The sequence below is a fragment of the Nansenia antarctica genome (genome assembly GCF_963989245.1).
Source record: "Nansenia antarctica genome assembly, chromosome: 8".
NCBI lineage: Eukaryota > Metazoa > Chordata > Actinopteri > Argentiniformes > Microstomatidae > Nansenia > Nansenia antarctica.
In genome coordinates this window covers 48791893-48817240 of record NC_137678.1, presented here as the reverse complement: position 1 = coordinate 48817240, position 25348 = coordinate 48791893, and the positions used below count along the sequence as shown (strand labels likewise).

Genomic DNA, 25348 nt, shown 5'->3' with positions numbered 1-25348 from the left:
AGCTGTCCCCGTCCATGACTACCGCTATCAATGCTGCGTCCTCCAATAGTCTGTCCACTATTCTCGGTTCCTTCTCAAAAACGCATTGGAGGACAAGATCTAAAAGGTTAATCCCCCTTAGATGTTCTTGCATTGTGGGCTCATTGGGCTGGATGAATTAGTTCCCTAGGAGCCTGATATGATGCATTTTTGTGTGACTATATGCCAATTTTGTGTGCTTATCAAATATTGCAATACTCATTGTTTAACCGTAAACATACTTTAAACTGACCACTCTCAGTAGTAAACAACACATCCTTAGGAGCAGGCACATACCATATCAAGTAACAGTGAGACCAGTTTAACTCGTAAGGACATAGGAGCCTTGCAGTGGTCATCAGAACAGAACAGCATGGACACAGGATAGAGCCATGTATAGGAACTAATGTCAGTATTGTAAGTTACGAGGTAAAGCTATTCCCTCTCTGAGAACAAGTATAAGCTGTAACTTCAGTACCATCAGTACTTTGCTCGGCATTCCCTATGTCGCAGCCATGCTCGGCATCTCCTATGTCGCAGCCTTGCTTGAAGCTTGGACATAACAGAGCATGATGCCTTGGAAACATCTGTACAAGAGAATGTAACCCAGATCTGCCTAATGCAATGATTACGATTCAACCTTCTCTCTGAGTCATCAATATGTCATTTCCGGCCACCTGACTAAAGATCTCCATATATCAGAGCCAAAGTATTTAAGGCTTATACATTATTATACAGTGAATTGAGGGCTGCTTGGGCCAATTAGAAACTAATTGTTGTCATGATTGGGATGTTGTTGCCATGGACACCCACAGTGTGCAAGGAGGTTCAAGGAGTTGAAGAGCACAGGGAATTTCCCCTACTTGGACAACCAATGTATCCCGCTAGGAAGCTCCTCCTCTTCCGACACCCTGTCCACCTACATCAAAGCAACGCTATTGGACGTCACTGGAGAGTTTGTGAAGACACAGACCAATCACTAACAGGTAAGGTTGGATATTACCGTTACTGTGTATAGTGGAGCTAGTTTGCTGGTGAAATACCATGTTTTTTTAGGGAATCCCATAGCCTGAAACTCCTTCAGAGGTTTAATGTTTTTCATTCATTTTTATTAATCAGGGTATCCGCGGTGTCTTGAAAAGTATTAAAAGTTGATAAATCAATTTTGGGGAAAAATAAAGACCCTTAATAAGTATTAAAAAGTCTTATCACGATTTTATGAGGTCTTGAATTTTGTAGGTCTTTTTCTGAATTAGTCTCTGTCCAAAGAGTTTGAGTCCTAAAAACTTTTAGTAAAAAATGTATTTAGTTTTATTAAAAAACAAAGATGAACCGGAAATTCTGTTGTATGATAGTGGTCTAGTCTATTGCAAACTAAAACTGTTAAGTTAAAGGTGTCACTGATGTAATCGGTTAAAGCTCGAAGTGGCGGTGAGGTCTGGAAAAATATTGACAAGGTCTTTAAAAAGTCTTAGAAAGGGTATTGAAATTAACCTCAAGATTCCTGTATATACCCTGATTAATGCAATTAGTAGATTTGAACCCTTTCATAACCTTGCTACGACTCCTCCTGGTCTGATTCTTCCGTTGGTTATCCCCAGGCCTGACAGTGACCCCTTCAGGAAACGGTTGTACGGTGGAAAAAGAGAGCACGGTTTTGGTTGAGGAAGGAGAGAAACCTCAGGAGGGGAAAGGGTGAGTTCAATACAGGAGGCTCTAGATTAATCTCTAGACTAGATTAGATTAGATTCAACTTGATTGTCATCGCAGAGTGCTTGTACTATACAACGAAATGCAGTTTAGTATCCAGCCAAAAGTGCAAATAGTGATATAAGGGCACAACATAAATAGAACAAGAATGGTAGTGATAGGTGACTATGCAATAATATAGTTATGTGCAGAGGTAGTGTTGTAAACATCAGTTTAGTTTAGATATACAGTTATGGGCTATATACAGTTATGAGCTATGTACAGTTAGGTACTATGTGCATCATTGGGTCATAATAAAGAATAGAATGCCTACAGTATTCACATCAACATTCGTTGATGCATGTAGCGGATGTCTGTACACAAGTTGTTATCACTACCTGATTGTGTATCGATGGCTTTGTATATTTGTGTGTCTGCTTCCAGACCCAACATGGTCATCCATGTGTGTGACGAGGCCAAGAACCTGAAGCAGGACTTTCTGTGTCCCCGAGACCTTCTGGTCAACGAGATGCGCTACTTCGCCATAGAGTAGCTGTCTGTAGACGCCCAGCGCTGGGAGGAGGTGGCACCCCCTGGTGGACATCTCTGTGCACTGCGACGTGCAGATCTTCCACTGGCTCATCAACTACGAGACACGCCGTTGTATCCGACAGCAACAATGACGTCACCCAGACGCGGTCAAAACATCTACTGTACGACGTCAGCTGTGTTCATTCATCTCTGCGTTATCACTTCGTGAGCTTAGAATGATAAGGTTCTATCTCCGTTAGGGTGAGAGGGGTGTGTGGAGGTCAGGCAGACCGTCTGATCCGCACCCAAGCGACCCCAGGTGTCGTTATATGGTACTGCATTAGAGTTTGACTTAGTCTGTGGAGATTAGACTCTGATAAGGTTCTATCTCCGTTTAGGGTAGTTCAGAGATATTGATCGTCAACGTTTTTACATTCCATGTTTTGTGAGATGGAACCTTTGTATTTGATGAATTACTAACTCCAACATGTCAACATTTTAAAGATAACACCACACAGGCATTAATAAACACCTAATGGATCAGATTATGTAAAAAAATCAATTTGGACAAAAATGGAGATAGAACCTTATAATTCTAACGTCACGACTTGGCTAACTATAGATACACACCTGGATGTCTGAGCGATCACTTAAATTGGTTGGCAAGATTGGCAACAGTCTTGGGCAAGGCGGCTGCTGTCCTATGTAATATTGAATTGATACTATGAAGTGAGTGTGATTTAGGACATACGATATGACTATGTTTTCTTGCTAGGTCTGATTGATTGATTGATTGATTGAAAACTTTATTAGAAGATTTGCAGAAGTAGGTACATGCCAGTACATATTACATACAAGGTCAACTAACAGGATAAAAACCCAAGAAAGCCACTGGCTTATTTCAATTGGGGTCCTTGATTCTCAATTCATCGTTACATGTAAGACAGACAAAAAACTAGTACTATCTACAAGATAATACAGACAAATAACTATTACTATCTACAAGATAAACATACATCCATCATGGGAAGAACAATACAACAAAACATAAGGTATGTACAGCGGGTAGGACAGGTGGGGACATACACCACAGGTGGGGGCGGGGGACAAAACACAAAGTATGTACAGTGGGTAGTTCGGGTCTTTTAATCTGATTTTTGATTTAGAGGGTCCAGTTACGGATTGCAGCCTCCTGTAAATGTTTTTTGAGAGTGGTTTTGAAGGTGGGCAGTGTTTTGCACTCCTTTAAGATTATAGGAAGGGCGTTCCACATTTTTACTGCATAGTTTGCAAACGAGTTTAACCCCTTGTTTGTGGTGCACCGCGGTTGAACGTGGTTCGTGGAGCTTCCTCTGGTGTTGTATGTGTGGACGTTGTTCACTTTTTGGAAGTATGTTGACAGGTACTTGGGTGTCTTTGTGGTGTAGCGTATCTTGAAGACCAGGCTCAGTGCAAGCTGCTGCACTCTGTCAACTACTCGTAGCCAATCAAGGCTCAAAAAATGAGCAGCGGTTAGATGTGTCCTAGGGTTGAGGCCTAGCAGAAGCCTAACCAGTTTATTTTGGGCTGTCTGGAGTCTTGTTTTATGGGCCTTTGTGGTTCTATAGTACCATGATGTTACGGCATAGTCGAAGTGACATTGAATGAGATCTCCTGATAGGGTCCTCAGTGTGTTTTTACTGACAAGTGAGGATATCCTGTACAAGAATCTAGTTCTATGGTTCACTTTTTTGATTACTTTTGCTGCCATTTTATCTCCGGAAAGATTTGCCTCTAAGATGGAGCCCAGGTATGTAATATCCTCTTTTCTTGTGATATTAATGTTACCCACTTTTATTTTAAAATGTTCAGCCTTTCTGAGTTTAGATGGGGATCCGTATAGGATGGTTTCAGTTTTACCTAGGTGTATTGATAGTTTATTGTCAGCTAGCCAGATGCAGATTCTACTCAGTTCAGTGCTTAGCGCTTTTTCCACCTGCAATATGTCCCTGTCAGAGACCAGCAGAGCCGAGTCATCCGCGAACAGGAACAAATTGCAATCACATGCTGATGACATGTCATTCACATATATTAGGAACAGTAAAGGTCCCAATATGCTTCCTTGTGGAACGCCGCAGGTCACTGGGAGGGGGGGGGACAGTGTTCCGTTCACACTAACCACCTGTTCCCTCCCCTCTAAGTAGGATTGCATCCAGCTCACCGATGTTCTATCGAACCCAATTGCTTTCAGTTTATCTAACAATATGTGGTGATCTACTGTGTCGAAGGCCTTCTGGAGGTCCAGCATGACCATGCCGCAGTACTTGCCCGAGTCCACCTCATGGTTGATGTGGTCGTTCAAATAGAGAAGGCATGTGTCAGTGGAATGGGATGTTCTGAATCCTGATTGAAATTCATACATCAGATTTTTTTCAGTAAGGTACCTATCAACCTGTTCATAAACTATTTTTTCCATAAGTTTCGAGATGGAATTAAGTCACATTTACATTTAGAAACTTAGGGCCGGTTTCACAGATAAGGCTTAATCCTAGTTCTGGACTAAATCACACTTTCAATGTAAAATCTCCATTGAAGATCCTTTTTTAGTCTAGGATTAGCCATAAGCCTTGTTTGTGAAACCGGCCATAAACGTTTTTTAAACACAAAGACCATAGTGACAACAGCGTTTCTCATTAACTATTGGCCAGCAGTTGCCCTCTTAACTCCGTTTTTTTATTTGGACTTGAATGGTGGTGTGTTGTTGGTCTCTGGCAGTTTGTTTTGTGGTTGGTTATGTGGTGTTTGTCGGTTACAGAACCCAGCAATGTGATCTCAATCCTGATCTCCTCTGAATTCTTGAAGATGGACACGTTAGTAAGTGTTGTGACGTGAGCTCAGTTGCCTTGTTATAAAGTGTTTTTAAGCCCCCAAGTTTTCTTTTGTAAGCCGGAGAGCAGGCCAAGCTAAACTGATTTAAAACATATTGTCAGTTAGAAGAATGTCAATAAAGCTTTGTTCATAAAGGGGGCGGCAGTGGCTCAGGCGGTAGAGCCGGCGTCTAATGATCGCAAGGTCTGCAGTCCGCCGGTTTGAACCACGGCTGGTTACATGTCGAGGTGTCCTTGAGCAAGGCACGGAACCCCCTAATTGCTCCAGGGTCGCTGTCTTTGGCCGACCCCTTGCCTAGAGCATAACATACCAAATTCAAACAATTGACTGACAAGTTGATTGCATGGCAATAAAACTATTATTATTATTATTATTATTATTATTATTATTATTATTATTATTATTAATCTACTTTATGTTGGGTGCTGATGTGCTCAAAGAAACTCAAATTAATCAGTCATTTAATGAAAAGTGGCCTTGTCCTAAAAAATAAAGAGGGAAAATAAGGGGTCTTTAGACTAGGGCTGTTATTTAGTCTTAAATGCACATTTGAAGGTTAATTTCTTAAAATGTTTAATTATATTAGAAGATGTGCTGTGAAATGCTCATCACATCCTATGATCATATGGGAGGCACCATAATAAATAGCTAAACCCTCCTATTACTCAGGCTTTTAAACTGACTACAGAGTTCTTAGTGCAGTAAGGGTTTTTGATAAATTGACCCCTGTTTGTTTCCACCATTCTCAGGTAGAAGAGTGCATCCAATACTGCCACAAGCACATGACCGCTATTGTGGCCACCCCCTGGCTGCAACATGAACTGCATCAACAGTAGCCTGGCTGCTCGCATCGCAGAACTCTTCAACCACAATGAAGCCGACGACGTCAAGGACAAAAAAGACCAATTCAAAAGGTAGCCAAGAAAGAGACAGATAGAAGGCTACGTAACAAGAGGCCCCGGGGGGTAGTCCATCAACGTCACTAAAGGAAAATCCAGGCTTATTTTGAAAAGTCTCGCGAGACTCTCGTTATGCATTTTAAGGGAGAGTAGGGTGTCATTTGAGAGGGTGTCATATCTCAGCCAGACTTGTTGTATCGTCAAAGAAGTTGGAGAAACAGATCAGGTACCGATGTGTCGTTTAAAACAAGACAAAAGCAATCCCTGACATGACTTGTTTACAATGCTCATGTATTTTTCCCACCTCCTTAGTAAACTGTTTCAAACGAAGATCGAGCGTCTTTTTGATCTTATAACCGCGATAACCCCGATTCCCAGGGTAACGCATCGACTCTGACCAGGTGAGTTCAGAGCCAGAGGTGTGCGTTCATTGACACCGCACTGTTCTTGTCAACGTTGTATGACTGTCACTCTGCATCTCCCCTGTTACAGGTGTGGTCTGTGTCTAAAGCTGTTGACCAAAGACGTGGTCTGCGTTCCGGGGAAAATTAACATCGACCCTCAGGGAGACATCACATATACACATACTAGGTACTGGACTAGCCACATTGTTCATGGATATGCTACATACATTTGACTTTATCAATCAAGAGGCTTAGAAGACCATATTCAAAGGTACTGTCTTCCATAATGTCCACAACTATGGTGCTAGTGAGAAGAAAAAAAAAGTCCCCCAAAAGAAGGATCATTGGAGGTAGGCACATCCCTCCACAGGAGCATAAGCTTCAGAATGTTGGTCTTTTTGAACGTTTGGTACCCTCAAACTAAGGATGCCATGGTATAGTATCCAACTACACCAAAGTCAGAATCGCTAAAGCCCCGTTTCTATATTCTAGGCCTTTATTTACTTTCAGTGGCTGCAGGGAGAGGATTGTACAGCATTTTTATTACACCTGTCATAGCCATGTGTGTTAACAGGTTGTTGTTTTTTTATTTATCCTCAACACCAAAAACACAATCGCTCCCAAGGCAGAAGACCTGGGAGGTACATGAGTATGTGACCGGGCTGTACGAAGAGCTCAAGTCCTGGGTGTTGGTCTACTGGAGGATCTGGGGCACCGTCAACCACCTCACCTGCTCCCGCTGCCAACAGGTGTTTGTGTGTGTGTGTGTGTGTGTGTGTGTGTGTATGTATGTGTGTGGAGCAGTGCATGGTCACAATGAATATGTGTGTATCATGTAATATACAGTGGAGTGCAAAAATGTGGGCACCCCTATTCAAAATGACTTTTACAATTAATATCTAAGTGAAAAGAAGCAAACCTAACCTCTGAATGGTATAAGTTAAACATTACACATTTCATCACATTTTATTTTTTAACTTTTTACAGTTTCAAAATAATAAATCAAGTAAAAAGGCCTTGTGCAAACGTTTGGGAACCCTATCAGCTAGTACTTTGCAACTCCTACTCGGGCAACTATTGCTAACTAAAGCTAACAGCTTGCAAACGATTCCTGTAGCCAGCTAAGAGTCTTTCAATTCATGTTTTGGGAATTTTTCCCCATTCTTCCTAGCAGAACACCTCTAGCTCAGAAATATTCTTCGGCCTTCTTCCATGCACGGCATGTTTGAGATCTCTCCACAGATTTTCAATAATATTCAAGTCTGGGGACTGTGATGGCGTTTCCAAAACCTTCATCCGTCTTTCCCTGGAGGTACTTCATGGTTGATTTTGAGGTATGCATCGGGTCATTGTCTTGCTGGAATACCCAACCTCTCTTCAACTTCAATTTCTGGACTGACCTTTGAATATTATCCTCTAGAATGTCTTGACATTTGGTGGAATCCATTCTTCCTTCCACCTGCACAATATTGCCTGTGCCCCCCAGCTGCTACACAATCCCAAAGCTTAATGGATCCACCTCCATGCTTAACAGTTGGCAAGGTGTTCTTCTCTACAAATGCTTCATTTTGGTTTTGGTTTTGTCAGTCCAAAGTACATTGTTCCAATAGGCTTCAGGTTTCTCAAGGTTTTCTTTTGCATACTTCAGACGTTTAATTTTGTGTTGATGTCGTAGGAAAGGCTTCTTTCTGGCAACTCTGCCATGTAGGTCTTTGTTGTTTAAGGTACGCTGTATTGTTGTCCTGTGAACAACTAGACCGGTGTCTGCTACTCTTTTTTGCATCATCCTTAGACAACTGTTTAGAGGAACCCATGGTTTTTAGCACCACTGCAATCGGGTACTTTAGAAGGCATGGAGTTACTTCAGAATATATAGTTCAACCCTGGAATTATATTCACCTCATTGAAGCTCTAACGAGTAAATCACCTTGGTCTGGGCCTTAGTAATCATCTTCTCAAAAGGTAACAAAGAATAATCCAAAAGGGTTCCCAAACATTTGCACATCATCATTTTAAAAACCTTGCTTTAAAATTTGCCAGAAATGTTTAACTTTGTAGCATTTAGTGTTCAGGTTTGCTTTCAATCACAAGATGAATCGTAACAGACATTTAAACCAGGGGTGCCCACATTTTTGCACCCCACTTTTGTATGTTCTACTGTATATTTTTGCATTTGTATGCATTAAGAGGTATTTAAAACGTCTATTTGTGTGTGTGTGTGTGTGTGTGTGTGTGTCTGGGTAGGTGTTTGTTTGTGCAGAGCTGTCCCAGTGTCGGTACCACCCTGAGGGTGTGATGTACCCAGGGATGGGGGCAGAGCAGGGCTGGCACGGGATGGGCGTCTACCCCTGCTGTAACCAGAGGGTCCTCCGCTTCGACCCAGCCGGTATACCCAAGGTGGGATTTTTCTTTACACACACACACACACAGCTACTAGCTCTACTGCCCTACTGAACGCTCAATGAACCACACACGCACTCAATGAGCCACACACACACTCAATGAGCCACACACACACACTCAATGAACCACACACTCAATGAACTACACACACAATGAGCTACACAGACACTCAATGAAACACTCACTCAATAAACCATACACTCAATCAACCACACACTCAATGAACCACACACACACTCAATGAAACACACACTGAATGAACCACACACACACACACACACACAATGAACCACACATTTGTAAGTGGGCAGTGGCGGTGTGGCCTAGTGGGATAGTGAGATGGACTGGTGATCAGAAGGTCATGAGTTCAAATCCCACCACTAGTGTGTCCTTGAGGTCAGGCACTTAGCCCCAAATGACTCCAGGGAGACTAACCCTGTAACCCTGTAATCTGTAATCTGTAATCGCTTTGGATTAAAGCCACCTAGTTTAAAATGTTTTTATATTTGTTTATATTATTCACTCACACTTCCACACTATGAACGCCCAGCTCTGATGATGTCACTCGGCGATGATGTCACTCGGTGGTGATGTCACTCTCACCGAGTGTGTGTGTGAATGTGTGTGAACGGGTGAACGAGAGGCCGTTGTAAAGCAGCTTTGGGATAAGACTCTATGTATATAAGTGCAGTCCATTTACCATTTCTCTCTCTCTCTCTCTCTCTCATCCCTCCATCTCTCAGGTCGGTAACAAGCCGGTGTTGAGGGATCAGATGGGCGTGCGCGGGGGTCAGCTGAAGGTCAAGTACCTGTACGAGGACTCCACCTACAACCGCAAGGTCAACGCCGTCTCCACGACGATCGCGCACCACAACGGCAACGCGGGGGGCGTGGGGGTTCAGCCGGCCGCCAAGACAGCCACCGTCACCGGCCTGGGCAAGGAGCGCAGCGTGGACAGGTGAGGACCACACACACACACACACACACACACACACACACACACACAGACACACAGGCATGGACACACGGATGGATACACACAGGGACGGACACACACACACACACACAGGGACACACACCACTGGGGACGGATACACACACACACACACACACACACACACACACAGGGATGGACGGACGGACACACACACACACACCACTGAGCACACGAGCATACACACGTACAGGGACGGATGGACACACACACACACACACACACACACACACTGGGACGGACGGACGGACATGCACACACCACTGAACACACGAGCACACATACACACACACACGGAAGGACAGACAGACGAACACACACATACCACTGAGCACACACACGGACGGACGGACGGACACACGGACGGACACACAGACACACACACACCACTGAGCAAACGAGCACACGCACACACGCAGACACACGCCACAGAGCACAGTTTCATATATTGATACTGATGATATCTGATACATGTCAGTTTCCGTATCAGATTATTTAACTCACCAACTGCCAAAGCATTCCGGAGGAGCATCACCACCACCTCCAGCCAAGTGTTCTATGTGGTTTATCTACCTAGCAACAGCACTCTGATACTACTACACGAAGCGTCATCCTTTATGGTGATTTTATCTGGTGAATAAAGTCTACGACCCTGTGGCACTTTAAGAATGTCGACATCAATCTGAGTGACTTCATTCACCCTGGGCTCAGACGGTTTACCACAAACATCGTGGCTGCGTTCGTAAAATTGCTCTGGAAATCTGATCAGCACTCATGGAATGTCCTCTTGTGTCCAATCAAATTACTCGGCCCCTTTATGACGTTGTCGAAACCAGTGTGCGCTTTGCGAATTCACGAACACAGCCCCAACTGTCAAATGTTTTTACATTTTTAAAAAGTAAAAATAAAAAAGCTATTTGAATAAGGTTCGACTGTTTCTCCAGTGTCTATACAAAAAACTAACAAAAAAACCGACTCTATTTTGTCTTTCATTTTCTTTCTTTTTGTTCCTTCTATCACGGAGACTGCCAATGGCGCCGGGCCTGAGCTAGATTACTCTTCCTGCTACGACTGACGAATTGACGATTCACTTGCTTAGTCAAACGTATCGATCGTAAGTCGCTTTGGAATAAGGCGTCTGCTCAACGCCAAAAATGTAAAATGTAATTGTTCTCCCTCCCCCCTCCCCCCCCAGCAGCACGGGCTCCAGTAAAGGTTCCACGGAAGGTTCGTCCGCCCCCGTCCGAGTCAACGGGACCTCCGTGGGGGTGGGCACCACCGGCGGCGTGAACGGGCCCGGGACCGGGGGCAAGCTGTGCGGGCCCCTGACCCCCGAGCAGGCCCTGAGGCAGTACCGCTCCCAGCTCACCACCCTGGAGCAGACGGAGATCCACTCCTACCCGGAGGTCTACTTCCTGGGGCCCAACGCCAAGAAGAGGCCCGCGGTAGCCGGGGGCAACAACAACGGAGGGTTCGACGCCGAGCAGGGGGGCTACATCCACGTCCCCCACGACCACCTGGCCTACCGCTACGAGTTCCTCAAGGTGAGAAGGGCGTAGACGCACATACGCACGCACACAAAGACACACGAACAGACACACACATGCACGCACATTGTACACACGCACAGACACACGCTAAATACACACACGTACGCACAGACATACGTACGTACGCACACACACACACACACTAAATACCTGAACTTTGACACCTTTGTCTTACTACTGTGAGCATACTCAGGATATTTCTGTCAGCTACGATCCTTCAGATGACCTGTGGCTACTAGGCTTTATGACGCGCCACTGTTTCACACACAGAGGCAGCTGCTTGGCGTGTGGCTCGCAAGTGGTGTGTCAGTGGAAAGAACGTCAGGAAGCAGGGAGACAGACAAGCAGGGAGACAGACAAGCAGGGAGACAGACAAGCAGGGAGACAGACAAGCAGGGAGACAGACAAGCAGGGAGACAGACAAGCAGGGAGACAGACAAGCAGGGAGACAGACAAGCAGGGAGACAGACAAGCAGGGAGACAGACAAGCAGGGAGACAGACAAGCAGGGAGACAGACAAGCAGGCAGACAGACAAGCAGGCAGACAGACAAGCAGGCAGACAGACAAGCAGGGAGACAGACAAGCAGGGAGACAGACAAGCAGGGAGACAGACAAGCAGGCAGACAGACAAGCAGGCAGACAGACAAGCAGGCAGACAGACAGTATCCCCCCACAAAAAAAACCTTGAAACCAACCGCTAAACCCCTCCCTCCCTCTCCCCCCCCCCCCCCCCCCTCAGGTGATCGGCAAGGGCAGCTTCGGCCAGGTGGCCACGGTGTACGACCACAAGCTGCAGCAGCACCTGGCGCTGAAGATGGTGCGCAACGAGAAGCGCGTCCACCGCCAGGCGCAGGAGGAGATCCGCATCCTGGAGCACCTGAGGAAGCAGGACCGCCAGGGCACCATGAACGCCGTGCACATGCTGGAGAACTTCACCTTCCGCAACCACATCTGCATGACCTTCGAGCTGCTCAGCATGAACCTGTACGAGCTCATCAAGAGGAACAAGTTCCAGGGCTTCAGCCTGCCACTGGTCAGGAAGTTCGCCCACTCCATCCTGCAGTGTCTGGAGGCGCTGAACCGCCACCGGATCATCCACTGCGACCTGAAGCCCGAGAACATCCTGCTGAAGCAGCAGGGCCGCAGCGGCATCAAAGTAGTTTGGGTTGGTTTGTTTGTTGTGTTTGTTGTGTTTATTTAAGCGCTTATGTATTTATTCGTTTATTTAAAAGGGACAACGGACAGTCATTGACTCTCCCTGAATTAGCTGGGTAGCTAAATTACATCAGGACACAGGGCAGGTGAATCCACAGGGGAAATACGGCCTCAGATGTTATAAACAATTTAAAACAGAACTACAGGACATAGTAATATCACATAAAACAGAACTACAGGAAATAAAAACATCACAGAATTATCTTATTATATTATTATGCATCAAGGTGATTGATCAACTTAGCTTGAAGCCTTTTATTTATAAAGTTACATGAGAGCAGTCTAGAGTTTACAGTCCAGAGCCCCAGAGCCCCCCCCTCCTTCTCTGAGCACCCCCCTTATATACAAAGTCGACACCCTTTATGAGATCACCGATTTTGGCAAACAAATGTGGTGACAGGAAACGCTAGAGTTTAGTAAGTGTGCAACAAGTCAATGTCACAGTCCCCAGGCAGACTGAATTGTTAGCTACGATTTCCCAGAATGTACAGATACAGACTTCAATTCTCAGTCTATTTGATATAAAACTCCAACAGTTTATTTAACCGTTTTATTTAACCTGGAGGATAGTGGAAATACCACCGCTCACCACTCCGATCCGTGATCAGACTTAGCTGAGGTGCTGCAACTGAAGAGTATCGATAGAGTGCAAAACAGCATCCGCACACTCAAATCTGTGCAAAAAAAACATAGTTTATTGCGCAAGCTTTCGGTCATAGATCTTCTTCAGGCATGCCTCATAAACTATACTTTTTTTGCACAGATTGTAGTGTGCGGAAGCTGTTTTTTTGCACTCTGTTTACCCTGGAGGTCCCTTGAGATTAAGATGTGTTTTTTGAGGAAGACCCGGCCAAGGTAGCGCACCAATATAGGGTTACTACCTTGGGAGGCTCAGTAGTGGTGATGGTGGTGGTGGAGGGGTTGAATTATACAGGCTCACACAGATACACACACACACACACACACACACACTTCAGTCTTATTGGAGATCCTCTTGGATTATGTTCTCTATTTCACACACTGCGAGTGCAAGCCGCTTTGTATACCAGATATACACACACCCACACACAGATGCCCTAACATCTCCCTCCTCTCCTCCTCTCTTACTCTCCTCCTCCTCCTCCTCCTCTCCTCCTCTTCCTCCCTCTCCTCTCCCCCTCTAGGTGATCGACTTCGGCTCCAGCTGCTTCGAGCACCAGCGCGTCTACACCTACATCCAGTCGCGCTTCTACCGGGCGCCCGAGGTGATCCTGGGCTCGCGCTACGGCCTGCCCATCGACATGTGGAGCTTCGGGTGCATCCTGGCGGAGCTGCTGACGGGCTACCCGCTGTTCCCCGGCGAGGACGAGGGCGACCAGCTAGCCTGCGTCATGGAGCTGCTGGGCATGCCCCCGCAGAAGGTCCTGGAGCAGGCCAAGCGGGCCAAGAACTTCATCAGCTCCAAGGGCCACCCGCGCTACTGCGGGGCCAACACCCTGCCGACTGGCGCCACGGTGCTGACGGGCACACGCTCCCGCCGCGGGAAGATGCGCGGCCCGCCGGGCAGCAAGGAGTGGAGCGCGGCGCTGAAGGGCTGCGAGGACCCGGCGTTCACGGACTTCATCAAGAAGTGTCTGGACTGGGACCCCCAGTCGCGGCTGACCCCCACCCAGGCGCTGAGGCACCCCTGGCTGTACCGCCGCCTGCCCAAGCCCCTGCCCCCCCCCTCCAACTCCCTCCTCTCCACCTCCTCCACCACCTCCTCCACCTCGGAGAGGGAGAACAAGGAGAAGAGCACCAGCACCAGCCACCACCACCACCAGACCACCACCCAGATCGGGGTGGGAGGAGGAGGAGGGCTGGGGGCTAAGAGGGTCCCGGACCACCACCACAGTAGCACCTCCTTCCCCTTCATCCTGGCTATCCGGGGACCGGGGTGGGTGGGCGGCGTCACGGCGACGGCGAATAACAAACTGAGGAGCAACCTGATGGGGGACTCGTCCTCGGGGGGGGAGCGGTATACCCCTCCGCACGGTGCTGCCTAAACTGGTCTCCTAGAGAGAGAGAGAGAGAGAGAGAGAGAGAGTTCCTCTATCCTCCTCCTCTCCTCCTCCTCCTCCTCCACCTCTACCTCCTACTAAACCCCCTTTCTCTGCAGGGGGTGGGGGGGTGGGAGTATGGACAGGAGTGTAGCATAGGTTTTAATTTTGGTTGTTTTTTAGTTTTTTTTTCCGGTTGTTTTCTACAAAAACGGGTGTCGACACCTGAAGGTCTTTTGATTTTTTAATTTTTAGCTGAACTTAAACAGATGTTGAAAAAAAGACGATATAAAGTTGTTTTTGTAACGGCGAAGTTTTATCGAGCGGCTGTGTGATTTTCTCTCGGACGGACCTTTTGGTGAGGTTCGTTTGAGGTGGTTTCTTTTATTTTATTTCTAGAAGTTTCTTCTTTTTTTTCTAAACTCTTGTGTGTGAGTGGATAATAATGCTTTAGATGAGTGGATGTTTTACCTATGTGTGTTCTCACGTCGTGTCACACACACACACACACACACACACACACTAAAGCACAGCTGCACTCACGCCCGCCTCATACACACTCTCTAAACGCTCCCACCCCTCTGCCCTTGTCAGGGCCGTGTTCTGGGTGGGGCGTAAAAGGGCTAAAGATGACTGTTGTTGTGTATCGTGTAGCAAAGCATTCTGGGTTTTACAACGAACCAATCATGCTGACATTATTGGCCCAGCACACACACACACACACACACACACACACACATGCACATACACACTGATTGTTTGACATTGTCAGGTGAATGATTAAGAAAATATGTTTTGTAGCAATAAATCAAGCCTGCACCTCTACTACTACAACTTCTACTTCTTCTTGTTCTCCATCTCTCTCTCTCTCTCTCTCTCTCTCTCTCTCTCTCTCTCTCTCTCTCTCTCTCTCTCTCTCTCTCTCTCTCTCTCTCTCTCCCTCTCTCTCGTTCCTTGCATGTCTGCTCGGAATGTGGCATTAGTGTTGTGTGTGTGTGTGTGTGTGTGTGAGGGATGGTATGTGGTGCTAGTATGTGAGTCAGTATGAGACCGACTATTTCTGTCCCCAACATCCCTCTGTCTGGGGGAAGGGGGGGTCGTCTCTGGCTCTTTCACAGAGATGTGAGTATTCCCCTCGGTACTTGTAAGGATTGTTAGCTAGAGGCTAGAGGTTGCTATGCTGCCAGGCTGACACACACACACACACACACACACCTCTATAGTGAGTGCTAGGAACGTTAGTGTTGGAACACGAGAGGTAGTGTAAAACACATGCCCCCCCCACCACCAGTCACTGGTTGCCATGGAGACTGGCGTAGTCGGCGGTCCAGGGTTGGGGGAGGCGGGGGGGGGGAGGAGGAGGAGGCGCCGTTGTCTCTGGGGAGTTCAGGTCGAGGGGTCGAAGGTTGAGAGGAGGAGGTAGAGAGTATGAGGTAGAGGGGTAGATGGGTAGAGGTTAGGAGGGAGATGGGTAGATGTGGAGGGTAGAGGTTAGGAGGTAGAGGGTGATGGTTAACGGTGCTGAGGACAGAAGAGGACTTTCTCAGGGAGGAATACTTTATACAGTCACGTGGAGAACACAGGACACCCCATGACAACCGTTTTAAACATATTTGGTCTTCATTTTAACTTCATTATAACTAAACCACTAATCAATATATCACACCCCCACATTTATTACTACTTAAAAAATAGCCTAAAGTTAGAATGAAGTGCACCTCACATCAGGTGCAAATGATTAGAACATGGTTAAGAGAGGAACAACAGACACAGCTCTCTGAGGCCTTCAGGAAGAAGGGTCTAGATGCCCACGAGACTGGGAAGTCTCCAAACAATTAGAAATAAACCAGAAACCAAAACGTTTAAGTGGTGAACATTTAAAACAACTGCCTACATGGCCAGGTCAGGCCGCCCTAGCAACTTCAGCCCGAGAGCAGACCGCAAGATGCAGACCGCAAGATGCACTTGATGTTCTTATTCCTGTTGTAAAGCACTTTGAGCTGCATTTCTTGTATGAAAGGTGCTATATAAATAAAGCTTTACTTACTTACTTGCTTACTTAAAGAAGTCCTACAGGTCGCTCTTGCCACAGTTGATGTCACAGTATGCATCTACCATCCGAAAGAGACTGCACACGTTTGATTCTCATGGGTGGTGTGCAAGGAGGAAACCCTTGCAGATGTCCTGGTTTGGGGCTGCTTTGCTGCAGCAGGGCCTGGCCAGCTCACCATCATAGAATCCACTATGAAATCTTTATTGTATCAAAGGGGGTTCCATCTTTGGGACCGTATGTCCCGAAAATGTAAGCTGAAGTGGATGTGGACCATGCAACATGACAGTGACCCCAAAACATCCCAGTAAACCCACCCAGGAATGGCTCAAAAGAAAGAAATGGACTAACAGATTTCCCATCAGTGCTCCCAGTAGGGGTCTGATCAATGCTCTGTGCACCGTACTGGCCTGAGTGGCACACACACACACACACACGCGCGCTGAGAGAGAAACTCCTGTCCAGCTCCTTTTACAATTATTGATCCACGACCTTCTGATCACCAGCCCACCTCACTGTCCCCTAGGGCACCACTACCCCCCACGCCTGCTTATAGACACACACACACACACACACACACCACTACCCCCCACGCCTGCTTATAGACACACACACACACACACACACCACTACCCCCCACGCCTGCTTATAGACACACACACACACACACACCACTACCCCCCACGCCTGCTTATAGACACACACACACACACACACCACTACCCCCCACGCCTGCTTATAGACACACACACACACACACCACTACCCCCCACGCCTGCTTATAGACACACACACACACACACACACACACCACTACCCCCCACGCCTGCTTATAGACACACACACACACACACACACACACCACTACCCCCCACGCCTGCTTATAGACACACACACACACACCACTACCCCCCACGCCTGCTTATAGACACACACACACACACCACTACCCCCCACGCCTGCTTATAGACACACACACACACACACACACACACACACCACTACCCCCCACGCCTGCTTATAGACACACACACATACACACACATACACACACACACACACACACACACACACAGACACACACCACTACCCCCCACGCCTGCTTATAGACACACACACATACACACACACACACACACACACAGACACACACCACTACCCCCTACGACAGCTTATAGACACACACACACACACACACACACACACACCATGACAGCTTATAGTTATAGACGTCCTTGACATAATATGTGACACGGTCTGGTGAAAAGGGCTGCAAAGTCGTGCAAATGAGCAAAAACCTTCTTTTTTTCCATCGTTTTTTTTTCTCCATGTTACCAAAGTGGAAGTGTTGAAGAGCCCACTCAATATAACAAACAACAGCTTTAGGATCACTAAATACTTATAATTTGTGAATTGGATTCACAGTATAGTCTGCCGTAGCCTACTGGATGAGTGATACATGGCTTGTAAACAAACGTACGTTTTAGGACGTGTTCAAAAGCAAGGACTGTGTGATCATGTTAGTGTGAGTTATGTGGTTTTAGCATGTTGGTGTTGTATCAGCATGTTGTGATGTGCCAAACATGCAGTTAGATGTTCACAGCGATGCTCCTTCTGCGTCTGTTTAGACTCAGAGAGTTTCTCCAAACATGCAGTTAGATGTTCATGGCGATGCTCCTTCTGCGTCTGTTTACATTCAGAGAGTTTCTCCAAACATGCAGTTAGATGTTCATGGCGATGCTCCTTCTGCGTCTGTTTACATTCAGAGAGTTTCTCCAAACATGCAGTTAGATGTTCATGGCGATGCTCCTTCTGCGTCTGTTTACATTCAGAGAGTTTCTCCAAACATGCAGTTAGATGTTCGTAGCGATGCTCCTTCTGCGTCTGTTTACATTCAGAGAGTTTCTCCAAACATGCAGTTAGATGTTCATGGCGATGCTCCTTCTGCGTCTGTTTACATTCAGAGAGTTTCTCCGCTATTTGGTTTGAGGTTGACCAACGTTCAAATAAGCATATCTTCTATCAACTATTTCCAGATTTCAAAGTATGACACACCATTTGAAAGCTGACAATCTGCTTTCATCCACTTTCATCCAAAGTCACTTACATTGCAGTGAGTGGGAAATAAATGTTTCAGTATATATGGTCCCAGCGGGGAATCAAACCCACAACCTAAGGCTCATATTCATATCCAGGTAGCCCTCGTCTCTGGCCACAGTGGATTGTGTGTATGTGTGTATGTGTGTATGTTGTTTGTGTATGTGTATGTGTGTGTGTGTGTGTGTGTGTGTGTGTGTGTCTGTGTGTGTGTCTGTGTCTGTGTGTGTGTCTGTAGGGCTGTAAGATGAGGGACCACATAGTGAGTACGTCAGACAATGGAAACTGCGGGGACCACCAGGTGAACTCGGCCCAGACCAGACTGCTCAACGACCTCCTACTGCACAGAGACGCAGTTTGTGTTTCCAATACGCCACCATCAGAGGGGTGAGTGTGTGTGTTTGTGTATGTTGTAAGAGTTGTCTCGTGTATATGTGGAGTATAGTGTTTGTTGATGTGTGTGTGTGTGTGTGTGTGTGTGTGTGTGTGTGTGTGTATGAATGATGAAAGGCCTGTCGAGTCTCCTCTCAGTGGGGAGCGGGTGCTGGACTGTGACATCCACCTGGAGCCTGGGCTACTGGGAGAGGGCAGCACTGGGAGTATCCCTCTCTCTCTCTCTCTCTCTCTCTCACTCACTCACTCACTCACTCAGTCTCTCACTCACTCACTCACTCACTCACTCACTCCCTCACTCACTCTCTCTCAGAATCAGAATTCTTTTTATAACTATATTCGCACTATATAGGAAATTGACTTAAAGACACAGACAACAATATAATATATAATAATAATAATAATAAAAAACAACAACAATGTAATAAACAACACTATATAAGCAAACATAGTTTAAAAAAGACAATGACAGAAAGGGGCTCTCTCACTTTGTCTCTTATTTGCAGTTTTCCCTGTTGAAGAACTGGAGCCTACAACTGGTAGGGTCAAAGTTTTATTTTATTTTTTTCAAATCAAACATTATTTATATAGCACATTTCATACAGATGCTTTACAGGAAGAATAAATACAATACAATTCTGTGCATTATGACTGTTCACTTCAAATGAAGTGTTCAAGTACACTGCAAATGGTTTTTAGAATAATGTATGCAGTGTTGGTGTAACTTTGATAAAACATAATTGAATAAGAATATTTAAATGACCCTAACCCCCCTATCCCCTAACCAACCATCAGAACCCCTAACTTACACTTTGCCCTTGGCAGAGGCAGCAGTCCCTTCTGTCTGAGGAGGAGGAGTACACCACGGGGTCAGAGGTCACAGAGGATGAGGTCGGGGATGAGGAGGAAGTTTCCAAGAAGCAAGGTTATGGACTCATCCAGACCAGTAGCTTCTAGCAATTAATGTACCCCTTCAGTGTGCAGATCTGAAGGAATGGTGTCAAGAAAACAAAATGGTGTCAGTGCACTTTATCCCAACTTGAAGGCTAGGTGGAGCCAACACCATTTTGCTTTTACCTATCCACATATGTAATAATAATAATAATAATAATAATAATTCATTGTGTTTATATAGCGCTTTTCCGGGGCTCAAAGACACTGACAATATGGGAAAACACAGAAACAACAAGCAACAGATAACATGAGCACATAGAACACAGAATTAACGAACAGGGAACAATTAACACAGCAATGTCCAGGGGGGGATGGAGGTGGCAGGGTTAGGGGAGATATGTGACACGTTCTAGTCTTTTGATTGGCAACCAATCAAATTGTTCAGATTGTTCTTATGTTTGCCTTATTCCAGCTGCTAAGAAGGCAAAGAAGTGGAGCAAACCTCTGAAGAAGCAGGTGTCCTCTCCCAATGTTCAGCGCAAAGAGAAGGCAGCAGAGAAAGTGAGCATCATTCTGTAGTGTACTTATGAGATGATTGTGCTTCCCTTGGATATAATAACTGCTGGGGTTTTTTAAATGCCTATTTCATTCTTACAGACACCTTCACGAGACAACACACCATTCACGTGAGTTCAGCTATACTGTATACTCTATTGTATAGTCTGCACAAAGATCTTGAGTCTGCATCTCTCATAACACCAATCTTATTTGGTGTCTGTCCATCTTGGTTATGATGCAGCTGCCTTTATACATTGGTTGGTCAACATTACAATTTACTCAATACATTTTGAAATGTTATTCATGAATAGAAAGTTGCTGTCATTATGCATGAGGATTCATTTCAGTTCGTTTTCAGTTCAATTCACTTTGTGTGCATTTTTTTTTAAAATGTGTTAGAATGTGTCATATTTGAATTACTGAGGTAATTGGAACTGTGCATTTCCAGAGTGAGTGCCCAGAAGAGCAAATGGGACAGCTCTCGCTCTATGCGCTACAACCAAGATGCCCAAAGAGAAGAAGGTAATGTCTGTGTGGCGTGTGTGCTTGTGTGCGATACTGCAGTTGTTCTTAACTTTACTTTATGTTCACTATTTCGTTTTTATTGATTTAACTATTTTCTTCTCCCTATTTCTTCTTCTCTCTCTTTCACCTCCCATGTTCTCTTCTCTTCTCTCCCCCTCTCTGTCCCAGACCAGCGACGTATGGTGGATATTATTGGTCATCTCACTAAAATGAGATTTGGGGATCAGGAGCAAAGCAAGTCCAAGGACATAAAAGAGGTGTGTGGCGTGAGTGTCCACTCTTGATGACATCATCGCACCCTCTCTATACTAGATGTCTATGTCTCTATACTAGATGTCTATGTGGATTTTGTTTTACCTTTGCTGTCAAAAGCGGAACTGTAATCTACATTGAATTGAATTGAATTGAAAACCTTTATTGTCCCCAATGGGGAAATGTTGTTGTCAAACAGCTCAGTTAGGGCAGAAAACATTCAATACAGAAAACATTCAGTAAAATACATAAAACAGTGCAGGCTCAATAAGTAAAACGTTCCAAAAGTTCCAGCTCCAGGTCTTCCCCACCCTGCAGGGCCTGGTTGTAGAGTCGGAGTGCAGCTGGAACAAAGGACTGTCCAAATCTTTTTGTACTTTGACTGGGGAGAACAAATCTGTGGCTGAACTTGCTCCTCATCCCCGCCAGCTCGCAGTACATCGGGTGGGAGGGATTGGCCAGCATGGCCGCCAGTTTTTTCCCCATCCTCTGTTCTGCCACCACCTCTAGGCTGTCCAGCCCGGTCCCCACCACAGAGCTGGCCTTCTTCACCAGTTTGTTTAGCTTCGCAGCATCCCTGGCACAGATGTTTCCACCCCAGCAGGCCACGGCGAAGAACAGAACGCTGGCAACCACCGACTGATAAAACATTTGCAGCAGCTTGTTGCAGACACCGAAAGACCTCAGCCTTCTCAGGAAAAACAGTCTGCTCTGCCCTTTCCTGAGAAGAGCCTCGGTGTTGTCAGTCCAGTCCAGTTTGTTATTAATTTGTACTCCCAGGTACCTGTAGGAGTCCACCCTCTCGACTTCCACCCCCTCTCGACTTCCACCCCCCTTGGCAAAGGAATGAACTGTTTTCTGTAGACTGTCTATTTTTTAATAGTCTAAATTGCTCCATGCAGAAATGTCAATACTTAGGAAATTTCCCCCCATGAGGTTGGTAAGACTGACGTTGGTTTGGTTTGAGACACTTGTGTTAGTGTAATCTGTGTTAGTGATGTATAATTTGTGGCTTTGTGAGCTGTGCTTGTATGAACTGTGGTCATGTTTGTGGTTAGGGTCATATCATGTGTGGTTGTGGTTGTTACAGCATGCGGGGGGAATCTACTCCAGACTGGAGGCTCAGTTCAAAAGCCCGTCCCAGGCCAGTGGCCGACAGGGAAGCTCTGAGAAGACCCTCAGGTACGACTTTGTTGGAGCCCAACCAATATTGGGTTTTTTAGTCTGATGCCACTATGAATTATAAATGCTGTAAATGCTGCTTTAACATTTAAACAGGGTCTTTTATTGAAGCGCATTTTTGAACTGTCTCTTGTTCCCATTCCACTCCGATGCTATTTGTTTAGTTTTAGGTTTGAAAATGTACCGATACATATGCCTGTAGAGGGCCAATATTGGTTAAGAATATTATTGAACCAAATACTACCTTGCAAAAGTATTCACCCCCTGTCCCATTTTCATATGGTGCCAAATTAATTTAAGATAAGAAAAAGAAAGTCAACTTATAGCATAATTATTAACCTTATTTGCTGTCGCACCCCTATGACACAAAGGTATTCGTTTGCAAAATGTTGTTAACTATTATTCGTTCATGGAGAGATAGACTTGCATTTGAGCTAGGCTAATTGTAGGACTTCCACAACCAAGGGGTAAAAATGTGTCCAGTGTACACTGGGTAGATCAGTGGGTAGAACACTTTTTATTTGAATTCCAGGCCTATAGCCAACAAAATGTGAAAATTGTGCAAGTGGTGTGAATACTGTCAAGGCTGTATCTGCTCCATTTACATGCATGTTACATACATGTATACATTCAGTCTTAAGTAACACTCAAAACATTACAGTATGTTTCTTTTCTTTCATATTTCCCCACTCTTTTACTGTGAATCTGTCTGTCATTTTCCTCAGTCTCTCACCTTCATTTAATCTGATATTTTCTGTTCCTATTTTCTGTTCCTATTTCCTGTCTTCTCTTAGAGCAAAGACACGCAGTCAACCTCGGCCCACATAGATGACAGAAAGAGGAAACGTGTGAGAGAAATATGGAAGATGATTGTGGAGCGATAGAAAGAGGAAACGTGTGAGAGAAATATGGAAGATGATTGTGGAGCGATAGAAAGAGGAGGAAAAAGAAGATGAGGATCAATCGGGACAGATCCTCATGCATCATGAACTCTTTGAGAACGATTAACCCCAAATGGGGAACTTTGCAACAGCTACTGCCCTTCGCTGTCTCCTTGCTTGTTCTAAGCTATCGCCCCTGCAACTACTAAGGTCCTAGTTTGGTCAACTTAAGCCCAGGAGGCCTGTTTTCTTGATGGGGCTTTGTGGCCCACTGAGTCCAGTCAAGCCCTGCTCAGCCCAGTTCAACCTGACCCTGGTGTATTTGTATTGATCACCTTCTATCCCATTCGCTTTCGCTTTACTATATCGTCATGGCAATAGATTGGTGGCCACTAGCCCTTGTCTTGGTCTGCTGTATCCCAGCATTAGATCTCATTAAGTCAATCAAGGTCTTAGAGTTGAGTAATGTGTTTTAGTGCTGGACTAGAGTTAAAACCTTCCAACCCTATAGGTTGTCCAGGACCAGGATTGGAGACCACTGGAATAGCTAGATCAACCTGTATACCATAGAAACTCCTCCTAGGATGAGAAATTAGGAGCAATAAAATGTCTGATGCTATGTCTGTTAGCACCATGAACCACTGGGACCAAGATAACATGGATTAGTCTCTCTCTAACTGGTGGTCACAGTATACTTCAAGCACTGTCTATAAAGCCTCTCAATGAGCTATGGAGGAAATGCACATATAGCTGTGATTATGAAAGCATACAAGTCTTCAATTTCACAAAAATTCAGACGCAGAAAGACTTCAAATGTAAACTACGTTCCAAAATGTCCTTTTGTCCCCCTTCACCCCCCCCTCTATCCCCCCTTCAGCTAAAGCGCACCTTTCGTCCGAAGCTCATCGAGGGACCTTATAAACGGCGTTTTATGTATGTTTATACTATGACCATCAGACAGTAGGCTAGGATAAACTGTGCAGTCGAAAATAAAGTGACAAATGATGGAATTGCATCTTTCTCTTGTGACTGTGTTCACTGTCAGTTCATTTGTTGAAGACCAGCTTTATTCAATTATACTACTTTCCAGTAGATGGCAGGATAGCTTCTGAGAAGGTACAGTGCGAGGTGTTCAGTAGGCCCATTAGATCATCTTTGCCTCACTAACCCCCACACCAAAGACACTAACCTAAGTTGGACTCATGATAACTTTGCTAAACACATTTGTTATGATATTCATATCTGTCTCTTTGGCTTGAGGCCTTGTACAGGGATAAAGCAATGTATTCATCCAACCACAATAGACAAGGTATATCATCCAAGATCAGTCTCAATGTAATGTAAAACAACATTTGTTTTAGGGGATGATGGGGGGGGCCTTTCTTCTTCAGCGTATGGGTTGTTGTTTCCTCTCCACTCCACCAGGCTCGGGGCCGAGGGGCTACCCTTTTACCACCCCGAGACCTGGTTGAGGGGCTCACCCGGGCTATATTTCTGGACACCCCTCCAGAAGCCACGTCATGGTCTCGTCATCTAATACCGACAGACCGTGTATTCCGTTGGGTGGGTGGTACACCGGGCAATCCAGGATAACATCGTCTGCGGTTTGGTCCTCTGGGGGGGCCTTGATCGTGTGTGTGTGTGTGTGTGTACACTTTTTTCCCTTAAGTGCGACAGTGATTGCCTGCTGGTGTAGGTATCTGCTAACTATAACATCCTCCTGCGAACATATTCAGGAATATTGGTAAGCTCAGCGTGGACTCTGCACACTGGGGAAAACCTGGCTCCCTGTTGAAGCAGTGCACTCATGCTGCACCCTGACAGCGGATGCCTGGAATGGTTCCCTAAAACTGGGTCAAGGGGGAGTAGGGCTCCAGTTACCCCCAGAGCACAGCACCCTGTGTCGGGAGAGTTTTAATGGTCATT

General features: G+C 45.7%; 1 protein-coding gene and 1 pseudogene across 2 annotated transcripts; both read left to right on the top strand.

Annotated features, from left to right (window-relative positions):
• The first annotated feature begins 14 nt into the window (after positions 1-14).
• On the top strand, positions 15-24303 carry LOC308164348 (SANT and BTB domain regulator of class switch recombination-like; annotated as a pseudogene). The gene is made up of 19 exons: positions 15-48; positions 1620-1713; positions 2152-2405; positions 5033-5091; positions 5856-6020; positions 6318-6406; positions 6498-6596; positions 7035-7158; positions 8654-8806; positions 18976-19124; positions 19248-19332; positions 19637-19669; positions 19956-20055; positions 20497-20585; positions 20682-20710; positions 21031-21104; positions 21276-21364; positions 22450-22541; positions 24300-24303. The product of its transcript is annotated as an SANT and BTB domain regulator of class switch recombination-like (transcript).
• LOC308163501 (dual specificity tyrosine-phosphorylation-regulated kinase 2-like) lies at positions 9387-14596 on the top strand (the record flags this gene model as incomplete). Its single annotated transcript, XM_080537680.1, has 5 exons — positions 9387-9404; positions 9556-9770; positions 11005-11350; positions 12097-12513; positions 13736-14596. The coding sequence occupies 5 exons, from the start codon at positions 9387-9389 to the stop codon at positions 14594-14596; spliced, it is 1857 nt and encodes a 618-aa protein (XP_080393806.1).
• Positions 24304-25348: the final 1045 nt, after the last annotated feature.